Raw genomic sequence first — 24,268 nt, forward strand, 5'->3', positions numbered from 1 at the left:
CTGCTGCTGACATTTTGTACAGTATTGCCAAAGCATGTTAGATATGAATAAAATATGTCATCAACATCACCAGATAAAAAAAATATACAGCAAATGAGAATTAAATTACATAAAGAAATAAAAACTTCGAAATTCCAAAAAGTATAATAATTACAAGAATAAAAATGTATAATATTTAAATAAGGCAAATGAGTTAACCATTTCTAATGGTGTACATATATTTTGCTGCCAGTTTAGATGTAATTTCGTCCTCTCTGAGTATATAGAATATGTTATCTGAGTCGTTTATATCAAATAATTAATTATTTGTGATATGCTTATCTCAGTCTTGCGGCTGTGCATGCGCTGTCAGCTGTGAAGCCAAGTGAAAGTAAATAAGGCTTAAAATAAAAATGCACCACAAAAACACATATGAGGGCTTAGAAAGTGAAACCAAAAGCAGATTCCCAAACATTTAGGGAGATTTAAAAACCCCAGACAGACGCATTTTTAAGGCCCAAAAAGTTGAGTCTCTGTGGGTATCTGCAGAGCTCGTGAGATTGACAGTTCTTGCGCACATACAAAGAGAAGTAGGCAACGTGTAGGGCAAGAGGAGATTTTCTACTGGTTAATCAATCATGGATGTTTGGCTATTAAGCGGATACAAACAAGTGTAAAAGGATTATGATAATAAAACGAGTCATTTTGCCACACTCACTTCAGAAACCTATAACATATGTAAATTTTCACCACTTCTGGGGCATCTGCAAAATTTCGAGAGTTTTCGGGCTTGTTTAGACCCTCAAAATCGCGATTCATTCCGGAGAATATTAATAATAATAATAAATGGAGCAATTCCAATATGACCTATGCACCGTTCCTATATATACATACAGTTGAAGTCTGAATTATTAGCCCCCTGTTTATTTTTTTCCCCAATTTCTGTTTAACGGAAAGAAGATTTTTTTCAACACATTTCTAAACATAATAGTTTTAATAACTCATTTCTAATAACTGGTTTATTTTATCTTTGCCATGATGACAGTAAATGATATTTGACTAGATATATTTCAAGACACTTCTATACAGCTTAAAGTGACATTTGAAGGCTTAACTAGGTTAATTAGGTTAACTAGGCAGGTTAGGGTAATTAGGCAAGATATTGTATAACAATGGTTTGTTCTGTAGACTATTGAAAAAATATGTAGCTTAAAGGGGCTAATAATTTTGACCTTAAAATGGTTTTCAAAAAATTAAAAACTACTTTTATTTTAGCCGAAATAAAACAAGTAAGACTTTCTCCAGAAGAACAAATATTATCAGACATACTGTGAAAATGTCCTTGCCCTGTTAAACATCATTTGGGAAATATTTAAAAAAAGAAAAGAAATTCAAAAGGCGGCTTATAATTTTGAATTCAACTATATATATATATATATATATATATATATATATATATATATATATATATATATATATATATATATATATATATATATATATATATATATATATATATATATATATATATGAATATATATATGAATATATATATATATATATATATATATATATATATGAATATATATATGAATATATATATATGAATATATATATGAATATATATATGAATATATATGAATATATATATATATATATATATATATATATATATATATATATATATATATATATATATATATATATATATATATATATGAATATGAATATATATATATATATGAATATAAAAAAAAACTGACATAAAATTGCCAGGTTACAAAAATTCTACATGCTATTTGCGACAGATTTGTTTATTTAGGGGAACTATTGTTCTTAAAATAAGTTTAAACCATCCATTATGCTGCATTTTTTACAAAGAAACTGAAAGTCTCTTCTTCCTGGAGTTTCATCATAAATATAGAGTTTGCACTTGCAGGAAATCTCCCCCAACAGTTCAGCATATGAATGAAAAGCCAGATGTGTGTACTGACATCTTCTTTGATCTTCCACATGCACTTGCATTACAAACTTCATCTAGATACTCAGATCAAAACTGCTGACTCAGTCTCAAACTGGTGGACTTCACAGCTGTGATTTGCCCACGTCACTCCACTCTTCATGCTCAAGTTAATCAGCCTCTGAGAGCCCAGGTGGTGTGACTCTCTCTAGGTTTACAGCATGACTCCATGCGGGAGGCCAGGATGATAAAGAGCCTCTTACAGATAGTTTGTTGGAGTCGATAGCAGGTTGTCGCTGCTGGCGAACAAGAGGAAGAGCCAGGCAGGACGGCATGGGGGAGGATGAATGATACAGACAGAAAGAGACCTAGAAGGTTGATAAAGTGCAGATAGACGGCTCCGTGAGTATGAGTGAATGTTCCAGGTGTTTGGTGGGCCCCTCTGGACGTCTCTCCCTCTGTCTCCTACTGTAATCAGGGCCATCTGATCCAGCTCATGTTTTACACAGTAATTAATGGAGGCCTGTGTATGGCTGCGCCGTTATTAATGGCCGCCGATGGAGTCGATGGCCATAAACAAGTGTGATTATCTGTCAAATGGGGAGGCTGCTACATTTGAGGTATTTTTAGAGCTTAATTAATGGGCAATAAGTGTAACAAATGAAAGACAAAGCAGATGCGGCGGACACCTTGTGCTGTGTTTTAGGAAGGTGACAGAGGAGCTTGTTGGCCCATGTTGTGTTTTGTGGAGTCTGTGTAGATGCCATGTCTGAGCTCACCTACAATATATATCTGCTATTCCCTGGAAAGTCCTTGAAAGACTGAAGGGTAAGGAGAGTGTAATTACAAACTTGGATCACGTACCAATACCATAACCATTCACATAATAGTTTAAATGATGGTATGAATCCTTTTCAGAATGGGTTAAGGTAGATTCTGAGGGTTATCAGAGGCTATCTAGTAAGAGTTGTCTAAGTAAATCTCAATCCCTTAAATGCCTGTTGAAAAAGTGCTCAGAGTAAGTTGAGTAGAACTAAAGGGTTTACATTGGTGCCGTGACCCGGATTGGACAGTGGTTTTGATGGGGGGAGTGTAACAAAGGCCAGCTAGTTAGAAATCAAGTAAATCTTACTCTCTTGATCATTGGTTTGAGGCTGGTTTGTCTAAGATATTTTTAGAGCTTAATTAATGGGCACTAAGAGTAAAAACTGGAAGACAAAGCAGTTAAGGTGGACCTCTTTAGGAAGGTGACAGAGGAGCTAGTTGACCCTTGCTCATATGTGGAGTATGAGTAAGTGCCATGTCTGAGCTTACCTACAATATGTATTTGTCATCACCTTGAAAGACCCCCTTAGAAATTGTCTTATTATTGGGTGTCAGAAGGGTCCATATTAATGAATGCGTAATAGATAACTGGATGATTTACACCTTAATAACCAATCAACAAGCACTGATTTGAGTCTGCTCTGTAGAGGTTGAGTAAAATCAAAAGGGTTATACCGGTGCATTGACCCGAATTGGAGTGAGTCTTTGGGGCACTAATGTAAAGAAGATAATGCAAGTGTAATGCAAGTTTAAATTGAGCTTGAAGCAGGTTGAGTAGAACTGGTGGCATGATCTGGATGGGACTGATGGTCAGGGTGTATAGGAACTTTCAGAACCCAGACCAGGAGACTCTTTCTAACAGAATTCTTAGTAAGAATGTGTTGGTTGATGCAGTCAAACAGTCATCTTTAACAAGTCTACAAGAGTCTACAATAGTCTCTTAGAGTTTACAAGAGTCTAATTTTTGAATAGTCAGTTGCCCCATCTTTTATGTATGTTTATGAGGGGGCAGTGATACATAGAGGTGGATACAAATCTAAAGGAGTCAGCCAGGTAGTGGCATTTCCCCAGCCCTAATCTCATCAACATAAAAGGACCAATTCAGATGCATAGGTCCTAATCCAATTGGCCATTCAGGAACCTACCTGATGGTCAGGAAATGCATATAGACAATATATTAATGTTTCTCACACCTAGGCTGCTGGAGTTTAGAAGAAAATGACAATCAAAAAAAAAATCTTTTTTAAATATTTCCCAAATTATGTTTATCAGAGCAAGGATTTTTCACTGGATTTCCTATAATGTCTTTTTCTTCTGGAGAAAGTCTTATTTGTTTTATTTTGGCTACAATAAAAGCAGTTTTAATAAAAAAACATTTTAAGGTCAATATTATTATCCCCCTTAAGCAATATATATATATATATATATATATATATATATATATATATATATATATATATATATATATATATATATATATATATTTATTTTTTTGGATTTCCTGCAGAACATAACATCAGTATACAATGATTTGCTAAATTACCCCAACTTGCCTAATTGACTGATTTCACACGGCCGCCATTTTACACGGCGAAATCAAGACTGCGGTGGGAAGAAACCTGGAAGTCTTGCCTGAGTCACACAGTAATGTTGTGTACCTGGCTGTATATCTTATCAGCGAAGAGAAATCGACACAAATTTATACTTTCCCTGCCTTCCAATTGACTCAAAGGTCCGTTCTGAATGAATAGTGAAAATAAAAAGGGATACTGGACCACATTTTCAGCTAAGTTAAAGGAAATGGCACTAGTTAGCTAACGTTTTCTTTCCCAAACACAAATTTTACATGCCATTTATCTAGCTCAAGTTAATGAACTGATTCTTTCACTATATTAGTCATGTCACGATACTGAATTTCGGTACTGAAATAAAAAAAAAGTCCATTCCCCGTTAACATTTAAGCACTGTTGATGGCGTTCTTAAACAGCGCTGATTTGCCATTGTTTTCACGTGCTCAACAGAAATGACTGTGATTGGCTGGGAAGGTCATCAGTTCACCGCACTTCACTGATGTTTACCGAGCACAAACACAGATGACGATCCGCTAATGAATCAACTGATCTTCACGGCTTTAAATGCTCCAATGTCCATGTATCTGTGTTTGCACTCGGTGATGAGTGGTGAGCTGATGACCTTTATGGCTAATCAGCGATGTTGATGAGCGCGCTCTGTGGTGCTTAAATGTTAGCAGGAATTGGACGTTTTTAAAACTTCAGTACCGGGACAACACTATTACAGACAACACGAGGGTGTGCTATAGAGGACTGCAGTGTTTTATCACTCAGCGGGTTACATAGACTGAAGCAGGAAAGCTTACCTGCTGCCGTGAACTGAAGCCTAGGAAGACACTTGGATGTATTACTCTGAAAAAGATTGTAATGTTGCTTGATGCCTAATATGCTTTTAATTATTTAAATTAAACTGAACTGAATGATATTAAAGTGATGTTTACACCATATCTGCATTTTGAAGTCATGGCAACAGCTGGGGGTTTGTATTACACAGCATGTTGCTGCAATGTTTACAGTGCTGATCCTATACCTCCGGGTTTCTTCCCACCGCAGCCTTGCTTTCATGTTTAAAAATGGCGGCCGCGTAAAATAAGCGTATTAACCTAGTTAAGTCTTTAAATGTCACTTTATGCTAAATACTAGTAACTTGAAAATATCTTGTCAAATAATATTTACTGTCATCATGGCAAAGATAAAATACATCAGTTATTAGAAATGAGTTATTAAATCTTTTATGTTTAGAAATGTGAACAAAATCTTCTTTGCGTTAAACAGAAATTGGGGAAAAAATATACAGGGGGCTAATAATTCAGGATGGCTTAGAATTCTGACTTCCACAGGTGGAAAGTGTAACAAATGTAAGCGTAAGAGGCCAGTTAGTTACAGTAGAACTGTGCAAGTAAATCTCACTCCCCTGATCACTGATTTGAATACCCTCAGAGTGGGTCTATAAAGCCGGAAATAGTACATTTGGTGCCGTGACCCAGATGGGAGTAAAGTTTAGAAGGTTGTGTGTCATGAAGGCCAGCTTTGTGCAATTGTACAAGTAAACCTTAATTTCCCTTGTCTAAACATTTTTATTTCTGATCTGTTCTCATTTTGTGGAAGGAAGGCGTAGTGCTTTCAGTTCTTGTTTTGAGCTAAATGTACTTGTAGCTAAGCGAAGGTGTGAAGAAAACACCCTGTCTTTGACACATTTGTGTAAACTACATAATTGCTTCCTGGGTAAACCACAATTTGCTGATGAATTCACTTGCATGGTCTTTAAAATATTATTTGTCTACCTACATGTGAGTAACCTGAGAGATTTTTCTTGTTATAAATTAAGAAACATCACTATAATATCGCGTTTCTTAAGTTGTTTGTGTTGTGAGAATTTGCAACACGTGTACTGTCAAATTCATGAAGATCGTTTCTCTATAAGCTGGTGTTTTTTGAAATCGCATGTGCTTTCTTTTGGGCACCGTAACTAATACTCAAATGGACCATCAAAATAAAGTGTTACCAAATTAAATTAATTTAATTAAAAGTAATCAATAAAGTAATTGAGTTACTTTTTGAATGAAGTAACTAGTAATTGTAACTAGTTACTATTTTTCAGTAACTAGCACAGCACTGGTTAGAATAATTAAAAAAATCTTTTTAAAAATTCAACTCTATTTTCACTCTAGATTTTACTCCTTTTGGCACTTGACAAGTGTTAATTTTGTGTCTGCTTGTTCCCATGAGGTCCGACACAGCAGTAGATGCACAAGACTTGTGCATGTATGACTGATTTCAGAAACCACATCCTGAGCAAAGGACAAAAGTTCACAGTGATGACTTTGAGTTTAGCCTTTACAGCTGAAACGAGTGTCTCTCTGAGGCCGCTAATGTGGCTGTGGTCCAGCTCATTTACACTGGCCATGGAAAAGCTTTCCAAAACCCCGGTCACACTTCTCCCCTGCAGCGAAATATGGGCCCGAGAGACCCCACAGGACAACTCCCAACCACTGAAAGCCCAATTAGAGACTGCCATCACAGCTGACAGAACAAGCATTACCTGCATTCATTATCTGAGCTGAAGGGAGGAAAATTAAGATGGGGGAAAAAAAAGAGTAGACTAATCAGATTCGACCAAGGGTATAATAGTTTTGGATTTTTCATTAGTTTTAGTTTTTATTTCATTTTGACTTTTGTTTTGGAAGTAGATTTAATAGTTTTTATTAGTTTTTATATTTTGAAATTGCTTGTTTTAGTTTAGTTTTTATTAGTTTCAGTATTGATTAATTTTTTTTTTTTGTAAATTAGGATATTTGTTAGGTGCAAGATTCAAAATTATCAGAATAAATATTGCATAATAAAAACCCAACCAAAGTCTACATTTTTTGACACAAAAACCATCTACGACTACCATCCACCCATCCTCAAATTCAAATCCACATGATAGCAGCCTTAAGTAAAATATGTGTGCAAGAATGCTTCTGAGGTTAGATACAGTAGTGATGGGAAGTTCTTTTGTGACAATCTTCCCAAGTTTGGACTCAACATATCAAAAATATGTAGTCAGCAATAATAATTTCAGTCGGTTAAATTTTACCATGATCTGATAAGTTTCTTACAATTATATTTTGCAACCCAACTGAAGAACGATTCATTTATTTAAAGTCAACTACGACTTTCTCTTGTGAAATAAAAGTTTTACAAGATCCTCTTATTTAAGCCCTCGGTTTACCCATGCTGCAGTTGTTAAGTTTGTGGTTGGTTCACAAAATCATGCATGCACCGTATTATCGGTTCACCGCTTCTCAAATCTGATCTGTGTGTACTGTTCTAGTAACTGAATAACTTTGTAAATATTGGTTTATTTCGAGTCAAAGGGGGGTATCAGGCATGCCAAAAGAAAGTTGTTTGTGGATAAGTGCCTACTGGAGACGCGAATCGTCTCAAATGATTCAGTTCGATTTGGTGAACTAGTTCAACCAGTTCACTTAGAAGATTAGTTTAAAAAGAACGAGCAGTTCGCAATCGCAATCACTAATACAGAAATAAAACCCATTATTGTTTCAGTTTTACAAATACAGATTTAGTTAGTTCTATTTTTTAACTCTGACTTTAATTTTTATTGCATTTAACGGTTTTGTTTTTTTGTTCGTTTGCGTTAAGCATTATAACCTTGGATTAGACCACATACGCTTCAGTTGATGAAGAATAGATAGGGTTGGTACAGTTTTTATGACTCTATTTTTCTTTTTCAAATATTTCTTAAATGTTTAACAGAGCGAGGAATTTTTCACAGTATTTTCTATAATATCTTTACTTGTGGAGAAAGTCTTCTTTGATTAATTTTGGCTACGATAAACAGTTTTTACTTCTTTAAAAACCATTTTAAGATCAATATTATAAGCCCCCTTAAGCAATATATGTTTTTCAATTGTCTAAAGAACAAACCATCGTTATATAATGATTTGCCTAACTAACCTAATTAACCCAGTTAACTCTTTAAATTGCACTTTAAGCTGAATATTAGTATCTTGAAAAATATCTAGTTAGATATTATGTACTGGCAAAGATAAAAGAAATCAGTTCTTAGAAATGAGTTATTAAAACTATTGTGTTTAGAAATGTGTTGAAAAAATCTCTGTAAAACAGAAATTGGGGAAAAAATATACTGGGGGCTAATAATTCTGGAGGGCTAATAACTCTGACTTCAACTGTAATTTCACCCAGCCTGCATTTATTTGATGAAAAATATAGGGAAATAATATAACAGATAGGGATGTGCTATATTTATTGTGTGCAGTGACATCAAGTACGTCACTTACTTTGCTTTTTCGCTCTCAAACCTTTTTTTCTGTGTTCAAGCATGAATCCTGTTAGAATGACTGTATAATTTCAGTTATGAAAAATAATGATATTCCTTTGTGGGTTTTTGTTTATATTAATATTAATGTGTGAACAATATCATGAAAGTGATATTGATTTTATTCAAAGTTCAACAAAGTTAAAACTTGGTGAGTTGAATTTTAAACTCTTGCTTCTGTCACAAGCAAAAGTAGTTTAAAGCCAGATGAGTACATTTGTGATTTATTTTTTTATTATAGTGAATTTTATTTTAATTTTTTTATGGTTTGTCACTGACTAAGTTTACATCGACATCAGTTATCAAGTTATTTGCTTTAATCTGAATAAAACAATAATATGATTAAGGTGTTTACATGAGTTGCCTTTTGAATGTTCCTTTCATGATCCCGTTTTACATGATATAGCACATAATTTGATTAATGTCATTGTGTCACCACGCTATATATGTTTCCTCTGGAGTTTCATGTAATTTCGGGTGTTTAATTTTTAATTTGTCGACTTTAACTGCAGTTTGTTACTTTCACTTTCATTCAGAAACATTTCATGCATGTCTCCGTGACAAACTGAGGTATTGGATGCGAGTATGAAGTAAGGACTGGTGGACGAGTGTAGTTTTAATGGAATTTGATAGCGCATGTCGAAGGGCAGAAAAAAAACTGCATTTTGCAATGCTGGTGTCTGTGGTCCTTTACGGACTCAGCAGGTGCAGAGTATAGTGTCAAACAGCCGTGTGTGTATAGACTATCCTGTCGCAAAAAGTCCTACATGACGGTAATAGTTTGCAATGTTTACATGTCAATAATATGACTAAAATAGGCATACTCCACGTGTTAATTTGATCGATTATGACTTTAAATGGATTAAGGTAATCAAAAATCGCTGTTTACATTGTAGACTCTTAATCAGAGTATTGTCTTAATTGCATTAAAATCAGATTATCTATGTCCATGTAAACGTACTCACTGAATAAATCTGTTTTTGAATGAATCCTTCAAGTCAATGATCAAATCGGTTATGTTTGTATGTCTATGCAGAAAGATGTTCGTGATATCTTCACACCCATTCATTTTGAGGTCAAATATGAACTTGGAGACCATCGTGTGGTGCAGAGAGACTTGGGGAATTTGCCTGCCCTTAAACCCATTTTACAGCAGAAGGATGAACTGGACAACATCGTCAAAAACAAGGTCAGCTTTTTGTCCGTCTTTGTTTAGTTGTTTTTTTGTACTAAAACTTTGGTTTGTATCACAAGGTCCTGATTTGAAATATTTCCCTTTTTTTGTAGACTATCTTTGCTAGATATTGTTCCTGGGAAAACTGCTCAACCAACCTCCAGGTTTCTGCTCATTTGGTTTTACCACAGTAAGTTATTTAACTGGCCTATGCTAACTGTTTTTTTTTAACATAGGATAAGATTTTCCGTATTGATTTTTGTGCAGTTATAAACCACAGCGGAATGAACCGCCAACTTATCCAGCACATTTTTACGCAGTGGATGCCGTTCCAGCCGCAACCCATCTCTGGGAAACATCCACACACACACTCATTCATTCACACTTATACATTACGGACAATTTAGCCTATCCAATTCACCTGTACCGCATGTCTTTAGACTGTGGGGGAAACCGGAGCGCCCGGAGGAAACCCACTCAAATGCAGGGAGAACATGCAAACTCCACACAAAACCGCCAACTGACCCAGCCGAGGCTCGAACCAGCGACCTTCTCGCTGTGAGGCGACAGCACTACCTACTGCGCCACTGTGTAACCCAAATCTACATTTTTATTTATACATTTTTTGAAAGATTTATTTTTGCAGGGTTTTTGCCTTTGCTTTGATTGGACAATAGGTGGGATCGGGAAAAGTCCACAAACTGAAATTCCAGGAAATACAAAGTCTATAGTTTCACTACATGTCAGCACATTGGCCACAATGCGATCAGCACCAATGAATTATTTGTTTGTCATCATTTAAATGAACAAGACAGTCACCATCTACTGATGCTTCTAATGTCATATTTATTTATGACAGGTTGTTATTATTATTACTAAAGAAATTTCCCCAAATTTTGAGAGATCATTTTTAGTCAATACTGCGTTTGTTGTAAGTTTGTGTATAAAACAAGAAAAAAAGTGGCGTCAGAACAAAATAGAAGGAATATTTTATATTTCTGACCCCTTTTGGCAGATGTTTGTAAATTTAATGATAAAGTCACTTGACTGTAATAAATATTTCAGTAAACAAGGCTGAGGGTTGTACTTTGAAAGGGATAGTTCACTAAAAATATAATTTCTTCACTATTTTGTAAACTTTTATGAATTTCTTTTCTCTGTTAAACACAAAACAAGATAATCTGAAGATTTTTGGGGGGGGAAAGCAGCCACTGACATCCATAGTAGGAAAAAAAAAACTCTTTAGAAGTAAATAGCTATGTTTCACATAAATTCCAAATTAAACTTGTGCGCAAGTCTGGAATATTTCATAAGAGATTTACCAATAAAGCACCATTTCAAAATCATCACTTCCTGATAAACTGGTGACAAATATATATATATAAAAAAAGAAATTTGCTGCTTTAGGAGAAGCTACCGTGAGCCTTTTTTATTTTATAATAAATTATATATTTCTTGTATAATAAACGGGTGACACAGTGGCTCAGCTCTGTCGCCTCACAGCAAGAAGTTCTCTGGTTCGAGTCCCAGCTGGATCAGTAGGCATTTCTGTGTTACTGTGGGTTTCTTCCGGGTGCTCCAGTTTCCCCTACAGTCCAAAGACATGTGCTATAGGTGAATTGAATAAACTAAGCTGGCGAATGAGAATGAGTGTGTATGGGTGTTTACCAGTAGTGGGTTGCAGCTGGAAGGGCTTCCACTGTGTAAAGCATATGCTGGATAAGTTGCCAGTTCATTCCGCCGTGGCGACCCTGGATTAATAAAGAGACTAAGCCAAAAAAGGAAATGAATGAATGAATGAATGAATTAATGAATGAATAATGAACAACATTTCAGATGTTGTGCACTTTGGTTGTTCTGGTTTGTCCGTTAATGCTGTCTATCGCACCCATTTTTATCATCACATGGTCTCTTATAACAAAATCACATTTATTTTTTGATGCACATACTGAAGTTATTCTGTAACTGTGCTTCTGTTTTGTTTTTTTAAGTTCATCATGCTTAGTTGTGCGCATATGTTTTTTACGCACATTTTCTAAATGTATGCACATCTTGGCGTTTCCATCAAGCATTTTTTAAATGCAATATTCCAAAATGCACATTAAAAATTATCTCTCAGTAATTGGGGGAATTCTTCAATATTGATAATTAATGATAATTAAACTATTGGCTAGTTTCATTCCCAGTACTGGATTGCGGCTGGAAGGGCATCTGCTGTGTAAAACATATGCTGGAATAGTTGGCGGTAGGGCTGCATGATATTGGAAAAATCTAACATAACAATATTTTTTTTCTGCGATTTATATTGCAATATGAATACAAGTTCATCAGATGACTTGAATAACTATTTGGAAAGAATTTATAACTTTAGATTAATTTGGAATATTCTGTTGGGGAGAAGTGCATCAGCATCAAATTCTGAGCTATATTTGGGGGGATTTTATTTATTTATTTATTTAAATTTTTTTATTCATTTTGTTATTTTTTTAAATAAAATTTTTATTATTATATTTATTTTTTAATTTATTTTTATAATTTTATTTATTTTATTTTATTTATTTATTACATTTTTAATTTTTTTTTTTTTTTTTAGGCGAAGGAAAATGAATGAATGAATGAATGAATGGCTAGTTTCACCATATAGCACCAGAAGGTAGCGATCATTATTTTTCAAAACAAATGATTCATTCATTCATTCATTTTCTTTTCGGCTTATTCCCTTTATTAATCCGGGGTCGCCACAGCGGAATGAACCACCAACTTATCCAGCACATGTTTTACACAGTGGATGCCCTTCCAGCTGCAACCCATCACTGGGAAACATCCATACACACTCATTTACACTCATACACTGCAGACAATTTTACCACATGTCTTTGCACTGGGGGGAAATCGGAGCACCCAGAGAAAACCCACGCGAATGCAGGGAGAACATGCAAACTCCACACAGAAACACCAGCTGACCCAGCCGAGGCTCGAACCAGTGACCTTCTTGCTGTGAGGTGACAGCACTACCTACTGCGCCACCGCGTCGCCCCACAATTGATTCATTTAGAAAAAAAAAAGTTCTTTTTTTTTTAAACTAGACATAAAATCCTATGGAAATTTGTTTTCAAAGTAAGAAAGAAACTCAATAAGGTTTCAAACAAGTAAAGGGAGAGTAAATGATGACAGAATTATTTATTTTTGGAGTGAACTATCCTTTTAAGACTATTCAGATATTAGTTTACAATTATATGTATGTTTAATGTCTTTATTATACAAAACCGCCTTCAAATTGGTTTAATTGTCTCAAAGAAAATTTTGAAAGAATTCTGAAAGAATTTCTTATATTAATCATTCTATTTTGACATACAATCTGATTAGGATATTTACCAGCTAAGTATTTATTTCATTAAGACTGCTATTATTTTATGACAGTAACTCATGATATTGTACAGTACATATATATCGTTGATCAACAACTTAAGCTTAGCAACAGCTTAATACTTCTCGGTTCTTGACTTGTTTTTCTTTTCAAGTGCGTTGTGAACAACTACTGCCTCAGTAAATCTTCAGCTTGTGCTGGTGTTGTTCGTGACTAACAGGAGGACTTTCCAGATTATCTGTTCTCCTCATGAATACACTCATTAAAGCAGCGAGCACAGTAGCCAAAGCTTTATATCGAGGCATTTTATGCATCACATTTCTTGGACTCACCCAATTGAGGCGCAAGCGTGAGTGTGCACATTAGCATTTTGGATCATGTTCGGAGCCGTATGCAAACTAATTTATGGGCCCCCCTCACCCATTGGTGATAATACATGATCTGATTATTCATAAGCCGTGTGTGTGTGTGTATGTGTGTGTGTGTGTGTGTGTGTGTGTGTGTTTGTGTGTGTGTGTGTGTGTTGTCACTCTCCCAGATGCACCTGGTGCCTTTAGATGAGAAACATCAGGCTTGAGCCCTCAGTTCACAAGCTATGCAAACACATGCAGGGAAAACTGGATAACACACCTTTTTTCTTTTAATTCTAGACAAATGAGTCTTGCAAACATTCTACAATAAACTATAAACAGTTTTAATGATCGCAAAATTAAACATTTAGTTAATTGCTTTATTTAAACTCTTTAAAAATAGTACATTTTGTTAAATGTTTATATTAAACTAAATTGAAGTTGCAAAGTTACTGCAATATTTTAATTATATTAATTATAATGTACTAAAAAGGATTATGATTTTTTTGTACATCAAACACATAATTAACAGGTTAATTTTCAGTTTTATATAGGCACCTCAGATTAATAAATTGAGCTTGAGAAATAGTGTATAGTGTATATTCACACAACCTGGAGGTAAAATCATCTAAAATAAAATATAGAATATTTTAAATCTATCTAGGGCAGTTATAGCAATAATTAAACAGAAAAAAAAACAGAAATAATTGCCAATTATAAAATATTTTTTAATTTAATTTATTTGTTTATTTATTTTGTTATTTAATTTTTTGTATTTTATTTTTATCATTGTATTATATTTTTTAATTAATTTATTTTATTATTATTATTATTTTTTATTTAAATATTAAAAATTATTTTTATTATTTTGTATTTAAATTATTTATTTTGTTTATTTGATTTTATTCATTTATTTATTATTTTATTTATTTATTTATTTATGTATTTTATTTTATTATAATATATATTTTTTATTTATTTATGTATTTTATTTTTATTATTATATTTTATTTATTTATTTAATTTATTTATTTATTTAATTTATTTAATTCATTTATTTTTATCTATTTTATTTGTTTTGTTTATTTTTTATTTTTTGTTTTATTTTATTCATTTTATTTATTTTTATTTATTTATTTTATATTTTTATTATTATATTTTATTTTATTTATTTATGTATTTTATTTTTGTTGTTATATTATATTTTATTCATTTATTTATTTTATTATTATTTTATTTATTTAATTTTTATTTATTTATTTATTTTTTGTTTGTTTTATTTCATTCATTTTATTTATTTATTTTATTTTTATTCTTTTTATTTATTTTAATTATTTTTTTTATTTTATTTTGTTTTTGTTTTTATTTATTTTTTGTTCTGTTGTTTTTGTTTTTATTTTTATTTGTTTTGTTTAGTTTTATTTATATATTTATTTGATTTGATTTTAATTATTTTATTATATTATATATTTTTTATTTATTCATAAATGTTTTTATTTAATTTAATTTTATTTTTTATAGACAAGGAAATCCCTGATTTTTCCCTAGCGTTTTAGTAATTAGTTATTTTCTGATTCTTCCTCTTCACCCAACCTGCACTGAATTGTATGGATTAAAGCATGAAGTAAATTTGAAATGAAATCTGACCTAACTGATCTAATTTTAATCGGTTTTCCCAACAGGTCGTACAACAAAATGCCATATTTTGCTCTGGGTAATGGCAAAAGTATCATGTTAAACACCACACTGCTCAACACCGGAGATGATGCTTTTCTTCCCAAACTTCACTTAAGATTCCCCAGCAATCTGCATTTCATCAAAGTGCTGGAGGTAATTTCATTTTGCCACTACAGTTCATAATTTCTTATACACCACCAGATGCCTTCACATTTGCTTGAATAATATGATATAATTTTCAGGAGGATAAATACGTCAGCTGTGAAATTGTGGAAGAGAATAAACTGGCCATCGGACTGGACTGCAGTGTTGGGAATTTATACATCCCTCCTTTCTCAAAGGTGAATTTCTATAGCAATTGAAGACAAATGAATGTATTTGTCATCTATTCTCACAAACATCTCTTTTTTTATAGCTCAACATCACCTTTTTGCTGGATGTGATGCAGAACAGCAGCGCGGGAGACCTTACTGTTAACATTAACGCTACGAGGTAAGAGAATCAGAGGAATTCATTACAATGGAGAGTTTACACAAACGCATCTGAGCCCAATGTAAACATTTGTGGAGAACATCTTGCTACCGCTCAAGGCCGTAAATTGATCGTCGGAGCGCAAAAGGACAAACAGGCATTAAAACAGTGCATTCAAAGGTCTGTGTGCATGCAGTGTTACTGTTAGAAACGAGAAAAACACAGGAATGGATGTCAACACACATTGTCTGTATAATTAGGTTCTATAATGAAATCTTGGGTATATTAGGGTTGTATGCTAATAATTAAAGTCATTAAGATGCAAACATCTTTTACATGCATACAATGACTCCAAAAAAGAATTTAAACTCCAATTAGCATGTCATTTCATTAGATAGGCTATCAAAGGCTAAGTATTTCAAGTCGTTTTCTTACATTTTTAAAGAGGTCGTTTTTTTATTTTATGAAAGATACTGCTCTCAGATGTTTCGGGATTCTGTTTGTGAAGTTTCATCTCAAAATACTAGATCATTAATTATATGATGGCGTTAATGCCTCTTTTTAGGTGGAAGCAAAAACACTTTTTGATGTGTCTCTTTAAATGCAAATGAACTGCTTCTCCCCACCCCATTTCCAGAAGAGGGCGGAGCATTTACAGCTCATGCCTAAGTTACTCCAGCAACAATAAACCAAGCACATGCATGTTTTTATAGTTAGTTTAGACTCCTGATGTACAGTTTATTAAACTCACAGACACACAGAAAGGCGGCTGTATGTGGTTCTCTTTCACATCAACTGTCAAATGCAGGTTTTGTCAAATGTACAAACAGATAAGTTGTAAATCAATGTATCATGCAACTCAATTATTAATTGCCACATTAAAATACACTGTAAAAATGCTGGGTTCCACACAATCCCTTCATGTGGTGCAAATTTAAATGAAATAAGTTTACTTTTTTGGTTTTTTCAGTATTAACATATTGAACATAAAACAATTAACCCCAAAAAAACAAACAAACTCAAGAATCGTGTTGTCTCAGCTCATTTTAAATAAGGAGTTAAACATTTTTTGAGTTTATATGGTTGTGACATATGAAACTTTAATAAATATTGATATTTAATATTTATTTTTCAAAAAAACTTTGCATTTAATTAGCATTTATATTAAATATGGGCATTTACCATCATTAAACTTGGTAATTTCTGTTATTGTAGTATATTTTTGTCAATTTAAGCAATTTATTTAGTCAAAATTTTATATATCCAGTAATGCTCAAATTTATTGTTTGTAATAAGTATGTAATGAAGCATACTTTCCTTAAATGTTTGGACAATGAAATGTATGCATTGTTGGAAGGTGAAAAGCACAAGTGTAAAAAGCCCAATATATCCTCTTTAAATGAATTAATATCAACCTCTTCATAAACATGAGTTTTAAGTTTATTAGCATTCTTTCACTCCAGAAAAAGACAGTAAGAGCTAAGTGCTAAGAGCTAAACACTTTTATATTCAGCAGTTTACATGTGTTTGTTGCCTTATTACAAACATATGTAGCAAATTTCACAACATACATGTTAAACAGACCTTACGCCTCTTCGGGTTATAAATTTATAATCCCACATTTTGTGTGCTGACAAGCTGTGAAGTCACAAAACAGCTTCTTTTTACTCTCCCTGCTTTTTTCGTTTTCAAAACATAGTTAGACATAATTTGGGAAATATTTTAAAAAGAGAAAAAAAATCTAATGGGGGGTTAATAATTCTGACTTCAACTGTGTATATGTATGTGTGTATGAATGTGTGTGTGTATATATATATATATATATATATATATATATATATATATATATATATATATATATATATATATATATATATATATATATATATGATTAATACAAGTTTTAATAAGTTTATGCATCCAGATACTGTTTGAAGCTGATGTAAATTTAATCAATAGTGAGCATGAACCAATCAATTGTGTGTTTTTCAGTGAGAACTTTGAGAATGCAGATCTTCAGTATGACAACGTGGCTGCTCTTACATTGCCTTTGAGATATGCTGTCGATATGAATGTTCACGGGTGAGTTTTCTGTCTTGTTTATGAATCGAGGAATTCATTCATCTAAAGCAGACGCCAGAAGACTAACATGTTCCCTTCATCTGCAGATTTGTCTCTCCGAATTTATTTGTGATTGGAGAAGAGGAGTCTGTGCCGGTCGACTGCTATCCTGAGAAGTTCAATTATACGTACAAGGTATTTAAGTGCTCATCAGACAGACAACAGTGTCATTAAACACTAATGAATCGTTTAACATGGTTTGTTTGGTTCAAATCTCTGTGAACTTGCAGGTGATGAATATTGGACCTAGTAAAGCTCGTGATGCGAGAGTGAAGATCAGCTTGCCTCTGATGCTAGTGCCGTACAAACACCAGTTAATTAGGATTACAGATATACAGGTGAATACACACACACACACACGCTACTGTTTAAAAGAGAAATGAGTGCTTTCATTGAGCAAAGATGCAGTACATCAATTAAAAATGACTATGAAGACGATAACATTGCGAAAGATTTCTGTTAAAGAAATGCTGCTCTTTTAAAGTTTATATCAATATATAATATTTATTACAATCTACGCTCACCGGCCACTTTATTAGGTACACCTGTCCAGCTGCTCGTTAACGCAAATTTCTCTAATCACCAATCACATGGCAGCAACTCAATTCATTTAGGCATGTAGACATGGTCAAGACCAAAGTCCAAACCGAGCATCAGAATGGGGGACGAAAGGTGATTTAAGTGACTTTGAACGTGGCATGGTTGTTGGTGCCAGACGGGCTGGTCTGAATATTTCAGAAGCTGCTGATCTACTGGGATTTTCACGCACAACCATCTCTAGGGTTTACAGAGAATGGTCTGAAAAAGAGAAAATATCCAGTGAGTGGCAGTTCTGTGGGTGCAAATGCCTTGTTCAACATGATAGAAAGGCAACAGTAACTCAAATAACCACTCATTACAACTAAGGTATGCAGAAGAGCATCTCTGAACAACATCTCTTGAACTACACGTCCAACCTGCGGATGGGCTACAGCAGCAGAAGACCACACCGGGTGCCACTCCTTTCAGCTAAGAACAGCAAACTGAGGCTACAATTCACACAGGCTCACCAAAATTGGACAATAGAAGATTAGAAAAACTTTGCGTGGTCTGATGAGTCTCGATTTCTGCTGCAACATTCAGATGGTAGAGTCAGAATTTGGCATCAACAACATGAAAAACAACCTGTTCAGTCTGCTGGTGGTGGTGTAATGGTGTGGGGGATATTTTCTTGGCACACTTTAGGTCTTTAGTACCAACTGACCACCAACACAGCCTACCTGAGTATTGCTGCTGACCGTGTCCATCCCTTTATGACCACAGTCTACCCATCTTCTGATGGCTACTTCCAGCAGGATAAAGCACCATGTCATAAAGCGCCAATCATCTCAGACTGGTTTCTTGAACATGACAATGAGTTCACTGAACTCAAATGGCCTCCACAGTCACCAGAACTCAATCCAATAGAGCACCTTTGGGATGTGGTGGAACAGGAGATTTGCATCATGGATGTGCAGCCAACAAATCTGCAGCAACTGTGTGATGCTGTCATGTCAATATGGACCAAAATCTCTGAGGAATTTTCCAGTACCTTGTTGAATATATGCCACAAAGGATTAAAGCAGTTCTGAATGCAAAAGGGGTCCAACCCGGTACTAGTAAGGCGTACCTAATAAAGTGGCCGGTGAATGTATATTATTAAAATCCCATTATTAAAAGCTTATTAATCACCGTAACTATTTTTAATATCAATAATAAAACAAAATGTTTTTCAGCACCAAATCACATATGATAATTATTTCTGAAGGAGTATTAAGGCAATTGAAAGTGATAATGCTGAAAATGTTGTTTTGAATCATGGAAATAAACTTTCAACTAGAAGTTTCTCATCCCTCACTTTTTCCAAGTCTGTTTGACTTTCTTCTTTGAACACAAAGGCAGAAATACTGAAGAATATGGGGGAAACCAGCCATTTATTTCTATAGTAATGTTTCCACTGTGGATGTCAATGGCTGCTTCCTCCCTCAGCATTCTTCAGAATATCATAACAGAAGAAATTCATAAATGATTAGAACCACTTGATTGTGAGCAAATCGTGAGGACATTTTCACTATCTTCTCCTTTAATGCGATTTTATGCAGAATAATACTATTGAATGATGCTTTAAAGTATAACATCAATAAGTGCACAGGTGAAAAATTTTGATGAAAATGTAGAATTAGTCAACTTACAGACATTTCATGGCAGATCTGACACTACTGAGACCAACTTGCTTTGATAATTGGATATCAAATGAGTAATTAGGTTTGAAGTTTGTAACACTAAACCAGGGGTCATCAGGTGTCCTGCAGATTTTAGCTCCAACCCTAATTAAACACACTTGAACAACCTAATCAAGGTCTTACTAGGTATACATGAAACACCCAGGCAGGTGTGTTGAGGCAAGTTGGAGCTAAACCCTGCAGGGACACCGGCCCTCCAGGACCGAGATTGGTGACCCCTGCACTAAACCATAACTTTTTAGAGCTACTGTACAACCAATATTATTGGTAATAAACAAATCAAACCACAACTTTAAAAAGTTTCAAAACATATTAAGTAACTTATACTTTCTTGAAACGTATTGTACCTTACCTTAACAGTTCTGACATCCTCCACGGCGCATGGAACAAATTAAGTAATGCTTCATAATAATAGTGTATAAATGCTAAAATGATTAGATAGAACACATTCTAATGCACAAATGGGTGAATCAGTCTTAATACTTGACCCATGTATGTTGTTTCCCATTACTTAAAGGGACCCAAAAATGAAACTGTCCATTTGCTGACACTCAAGTGGTTCTAATCGTTAATGCGCTCTTTCTTCCATTGAACACAAAACATTAATATGCTGAATAATGTGTGAAAAATATTCACATCCATAGTTGGAGTAAAAAAATACAATGGAAGTCATTACCAGTTTTTCCAACATCCTTCAATAGAAAGAAAACTGAAGAAACAGTGTGTGCTGGGTAAATGAATGAACTATCCCTTTATAAGTCAATTTTTTAAATGTTTTTTATTTTTTATTTTGTCTTGCAGTCAACTCTTGGCCATTGCTTCCAGAGGAACAATACTATTCACATCATTGATGACTGTGATGTTCCGGAGGCTTCTGTGATTCAGGAACTTGTATTCTTTTTCTCCCCAAAAAGCAAACGCATAATGGTAGAGTAACCCTTATACTAAAGAGCTCTGCAGTGTTTGGAGTGAATGTTATTAAAAGCTCTGGCTTTTCTCTAGTTCTGTGGTCCTGAAGACCAGACCTGTAGGAGTGTGGAGTGCCACTTCGGGGATCTGGAGGCTGGAAAGGAGGTGACCATCAATATGGAGGTGGAGCTCAATCCCAGGGTTCTCCAGATGAGTCCGGTGAGTGAAAAAATGCTGAAAAAGTGTTACAGTTTTCCATAAAAATATTAAGTTAAATATTAATATTTAACGCTTTATTTATTTATTTATTTATTTATTTATTTGCTTTGCAGTTTGTACTGTATTTTTCAAAATTTGGCCAATTATTATTTTTTTTTATTTATTTTTATTTTATTTTATAGTTTTATTTTGATTTTATATTTTTTTAGGTTTTATTTTTTTAATATAGCTTTATTATTTATTTTATTTTATAGTTTATTTCTTTATTTGTTATTTTTTTTATTTTATTGTTTTATTTTTTTATTAAATTTTTTATTTTATTGTTTTTAATTTTTTTATAGTTTTATTTATTTTATAGTTAAATTTTTTATTTTACAATTTTATTTTTATTTAAAGTTTTATTTTTTATTTTATAGTTTTGTTTTTTAAATATTTTTATAGTTTTTTTATTTAATTAATTTTTTGATTAAATTTTTCTTTTATAGTTTATTTTTTTATTCAATTTTTATTTGATAGTTTTATTTATTATATTTTTTATATATATTTATTTTCTATTTCATTTAATTTTTTATTTTATAGTTTCAGTTTTTATTTTATTTTTATTTAATAGTTTTATTTTTTATATTTTTTATTTTACTTTATACTTTTATTTTACTTTTATTTAGTTTTTTTTTTACTTTATGGTTTTATTTACATTTTAAGTTTTACGTTAAAGTTTAATTTTATTTTACTTTTATAGTTTTTTATTTAATTTTATAGTTTTTTATTTTATAGTTTTATTTTTTATTTTATTTTATTTTATATTATTTTATTTTATTATGTAGTTTTATTTTTTATATTTTTTATTTTACTTTACAGTTTTATTTAATTATTTTATATTATAGGTTTTTTATTTTATTTTATTTAAATTTTATAGTTTTATTTTTTATTTTATTTTATTTTATTTTATTTTTAAGATAATCTGCCCATAAAGTGAAATAGCTAGATTTTAGCAGGCTTGAATCGTACAATTAAAATCATTAAATGCTTTCTCCCCCCGAAAAAAAACAACTATTAAAAGCATGATCTTAATACATGCATATGTCCTATAGGGCAGACACGCCGTCATGATGATTCATGGATCTATAGACCTTATTTCACCAGTGAGGGATGCAAACACCTTCTTACTACAGGAGGACGTTTCTGCTAGAGTAAGTTTTGATACTTTAATTCCAGGAATAAAATAATAATAATAATCTTATGATGCTTGATATTTACTTGACTGTTTGCATTGGTGCAGGTGATGGTGGAGGCTCTGTACAGCCATAATCCTGGGCCAGTTGTGCGCATATTTATTATAGTATCCAGTCTGATTGTTGGACTGATCATTTTTGGACTCCTTGTTCTTACTTTATGGAAGGTATGTACAGTATCACATGATGCTTCGCTCAATTCAAAACTGTATTCTCAACTCGTGCTTCAAGTTTGCTTATCTATTATGAATTAAAGGCATAGTTCACTCCTGAAATAAAAAAATATGTCATTTACTCTTCCTTCAATTGTTCCAAACCTGTTTGAGTTTCTTTTCTTCTGTTAAACACATAAGATATTTTGAAGAAAGATGAAAACCTGTAACTATTGACTTCAATAGTACTTTTTGTTCCTACTGTGGAAGTCAATGGTTACAGGTTTTCAACTTTCTTCTAAATACACTTTAAAAATGCAGGGCTCTACACAATTCATTCATGCTGTCCCAACACAAATCCATTAAGTTAAATATTAACCATTAAGTGGATTGAACATAAAACAGTTAAGTTATCCCCCCAAAAAATCTCAAGAATTGTGCTGTTGCAGCTCATTTTAAATAAATAATTTGGAGTGTATATTCTAGAACAGTGATTCTCAAACTTTGGTACACGTTCCATTAGTGGTACGCAGGCTTCTTTCTAGTGGTACGCGGAGGAATCGCTGAATAATTCAAGTAAAAAAAAAAAACACACTTTTAACCCTTTGACCCGTACGATAACACTGATTTTATTAATAAATTCATTTTAATAGGCTAAACCTTTTATTTTATTTTCAATTGTCTAATGTTTGTTGTGTATTCTACCATTTGAAGCTAATGTCCTCTCCATATTTTTAATGGTTGTTGGGGGCGTATCCCGTATTTTTATATCCCAATGTTGACAGGTATGGTTTAATCACTTGCTTTTCTGACACACAAAGCCTACTCTAATGTGTAGTAAGCAGATCTAATTTTCAGTTTAGGTATGTAAATCCAATTCATATATTTAAAATACAAGTTAATGTTTAGATTTTAAAGATATATGTTGCATGTATATATGATTTATTTGTATATTTAAAAATTTCTCAAGAAGTTTATACATGAGAATATAACCTATATTTATGAGGTCCAAGGAACATTTCCAGGTTTTGATGAATAGGCTACTATATGATAATACTTAACATTTAAGTACAGCAGTTTTCTTTTTACTTTTTAAGAACAGTGCCCATTTTAATTACCTTTTAAAAGCACATTTTAATTAAACATTTATTTTTTATTTTATTTTTTTACCTGTAAGCACAGTGCAGTGTTGTTCAAACTATTTATAATGTTTAAAGTGGCTGACAATAATAAATATTCTTAATAAGAAGAATTAATCTGCCATGTTTTTGAACAGTGCAGAGCTGTAGCTGCTTAATTAGGCCTACTACGCTATTGTACTTCAATACTGGTCATTATGGTGGTACTTATACTGGTACTTATGGTGGACATTTTTTTCTGAGGTGATACTTGGTGAAAAAAGTTTAAGAATCACTGTTCTAGAAAGAAGAAAGAAACTCATAAAGGTTACTTGATAGAGAGTAAATCTTTATTTTTGGGGTAAACATTTCTTTTAAAGTGCCACTATTATGCTAATTTAAAGATTTTGTTTCGGAGGTCATCATTCATCCAAGGTCAAAAAACAATGACATTTTCTGATAATATACATTACCACATCAGCTCTTTTCTGAGTTTGGTTTTCTGAAATGGTTGTTTAATCATAAGCCTTATATACACTA

At 32.9% G+C, this 24,268-nt stretch overlaps 1 protein-coding gene across 1 annotated transcript in view; it reads left to right on the forward strand.

The window, feature by feature from the left end:
• itga4 (integrin alpha 4) overlaps nucleotides 1-24,268 on the forward strand; it is a 68,318-nt gene that overhangs the window by 36,876 nt on the left and 7,174 nt on the right. Inside the window, exons 16-27 of the mRNA XM_056465842.1 lie at nucleotides 9,714-9,866; nucleotides 9,965-10,041; nucleotides 15,251-15,398; nucleotides 15,488-15,586; nucleotides 15,661-15,737; nucleotides 17,709-17,798; nucleotides 17,885-17,972; nucleotides 18,068-18,175; nucleotides 20,900-21,025; nucleotides 21,101-21,226; nucleotides 22,318-22,416; nucleotides 22,506-22,625. Of these exons, the coding sequence (XP_056321817.1) occupies nucleotides 9,714-9,866; nucleotides 9,965-10,041; nucleotides 15,251-15,398; nucleotides 15,488-15,586; nucleotides 15,661-15,737; nucleotides 17,709-17,798; nucleotides 17,885-17,972; nucleotides 18,068-18,175; nucleotides 20,900-21,025; nucleotides 21,101-21,226; nucleotides 22,318-22,416; nucleotides 22,506-22,625 (1,311 nt within the window). The remainder of the gene's footprint in view (nucleotides 1-9,713; nucleotides 9,867-9,964; nucleotides 10,042-15,250; nucleotides 15,399-15,487; nucleotides 15,587-15,660; nucleotides 15,738-17,708; nucleotides 17,799-17,884; nucleotides 17,973-18,067; nucleotides 18,176-20,899; nucleotides 21,026-21,100; nucleotides 21,227-22,317; nucleotides 22,417-22,505; nucleotides 22,626-24,268) is intronic.

This window comes from Danio aesculapii, chromosome 9 (assembly GCF_903798145.1).
Source record: "Danio aesculapii chromosome 9, fDanAes4.1, whole genome shotgun sequence".
Lineage (NCBI taxonomy): Eukaryota > Metazoa > Chordata > Actinopteri > Cypriniformes > Danionidae > Danio > Danio aesculapii.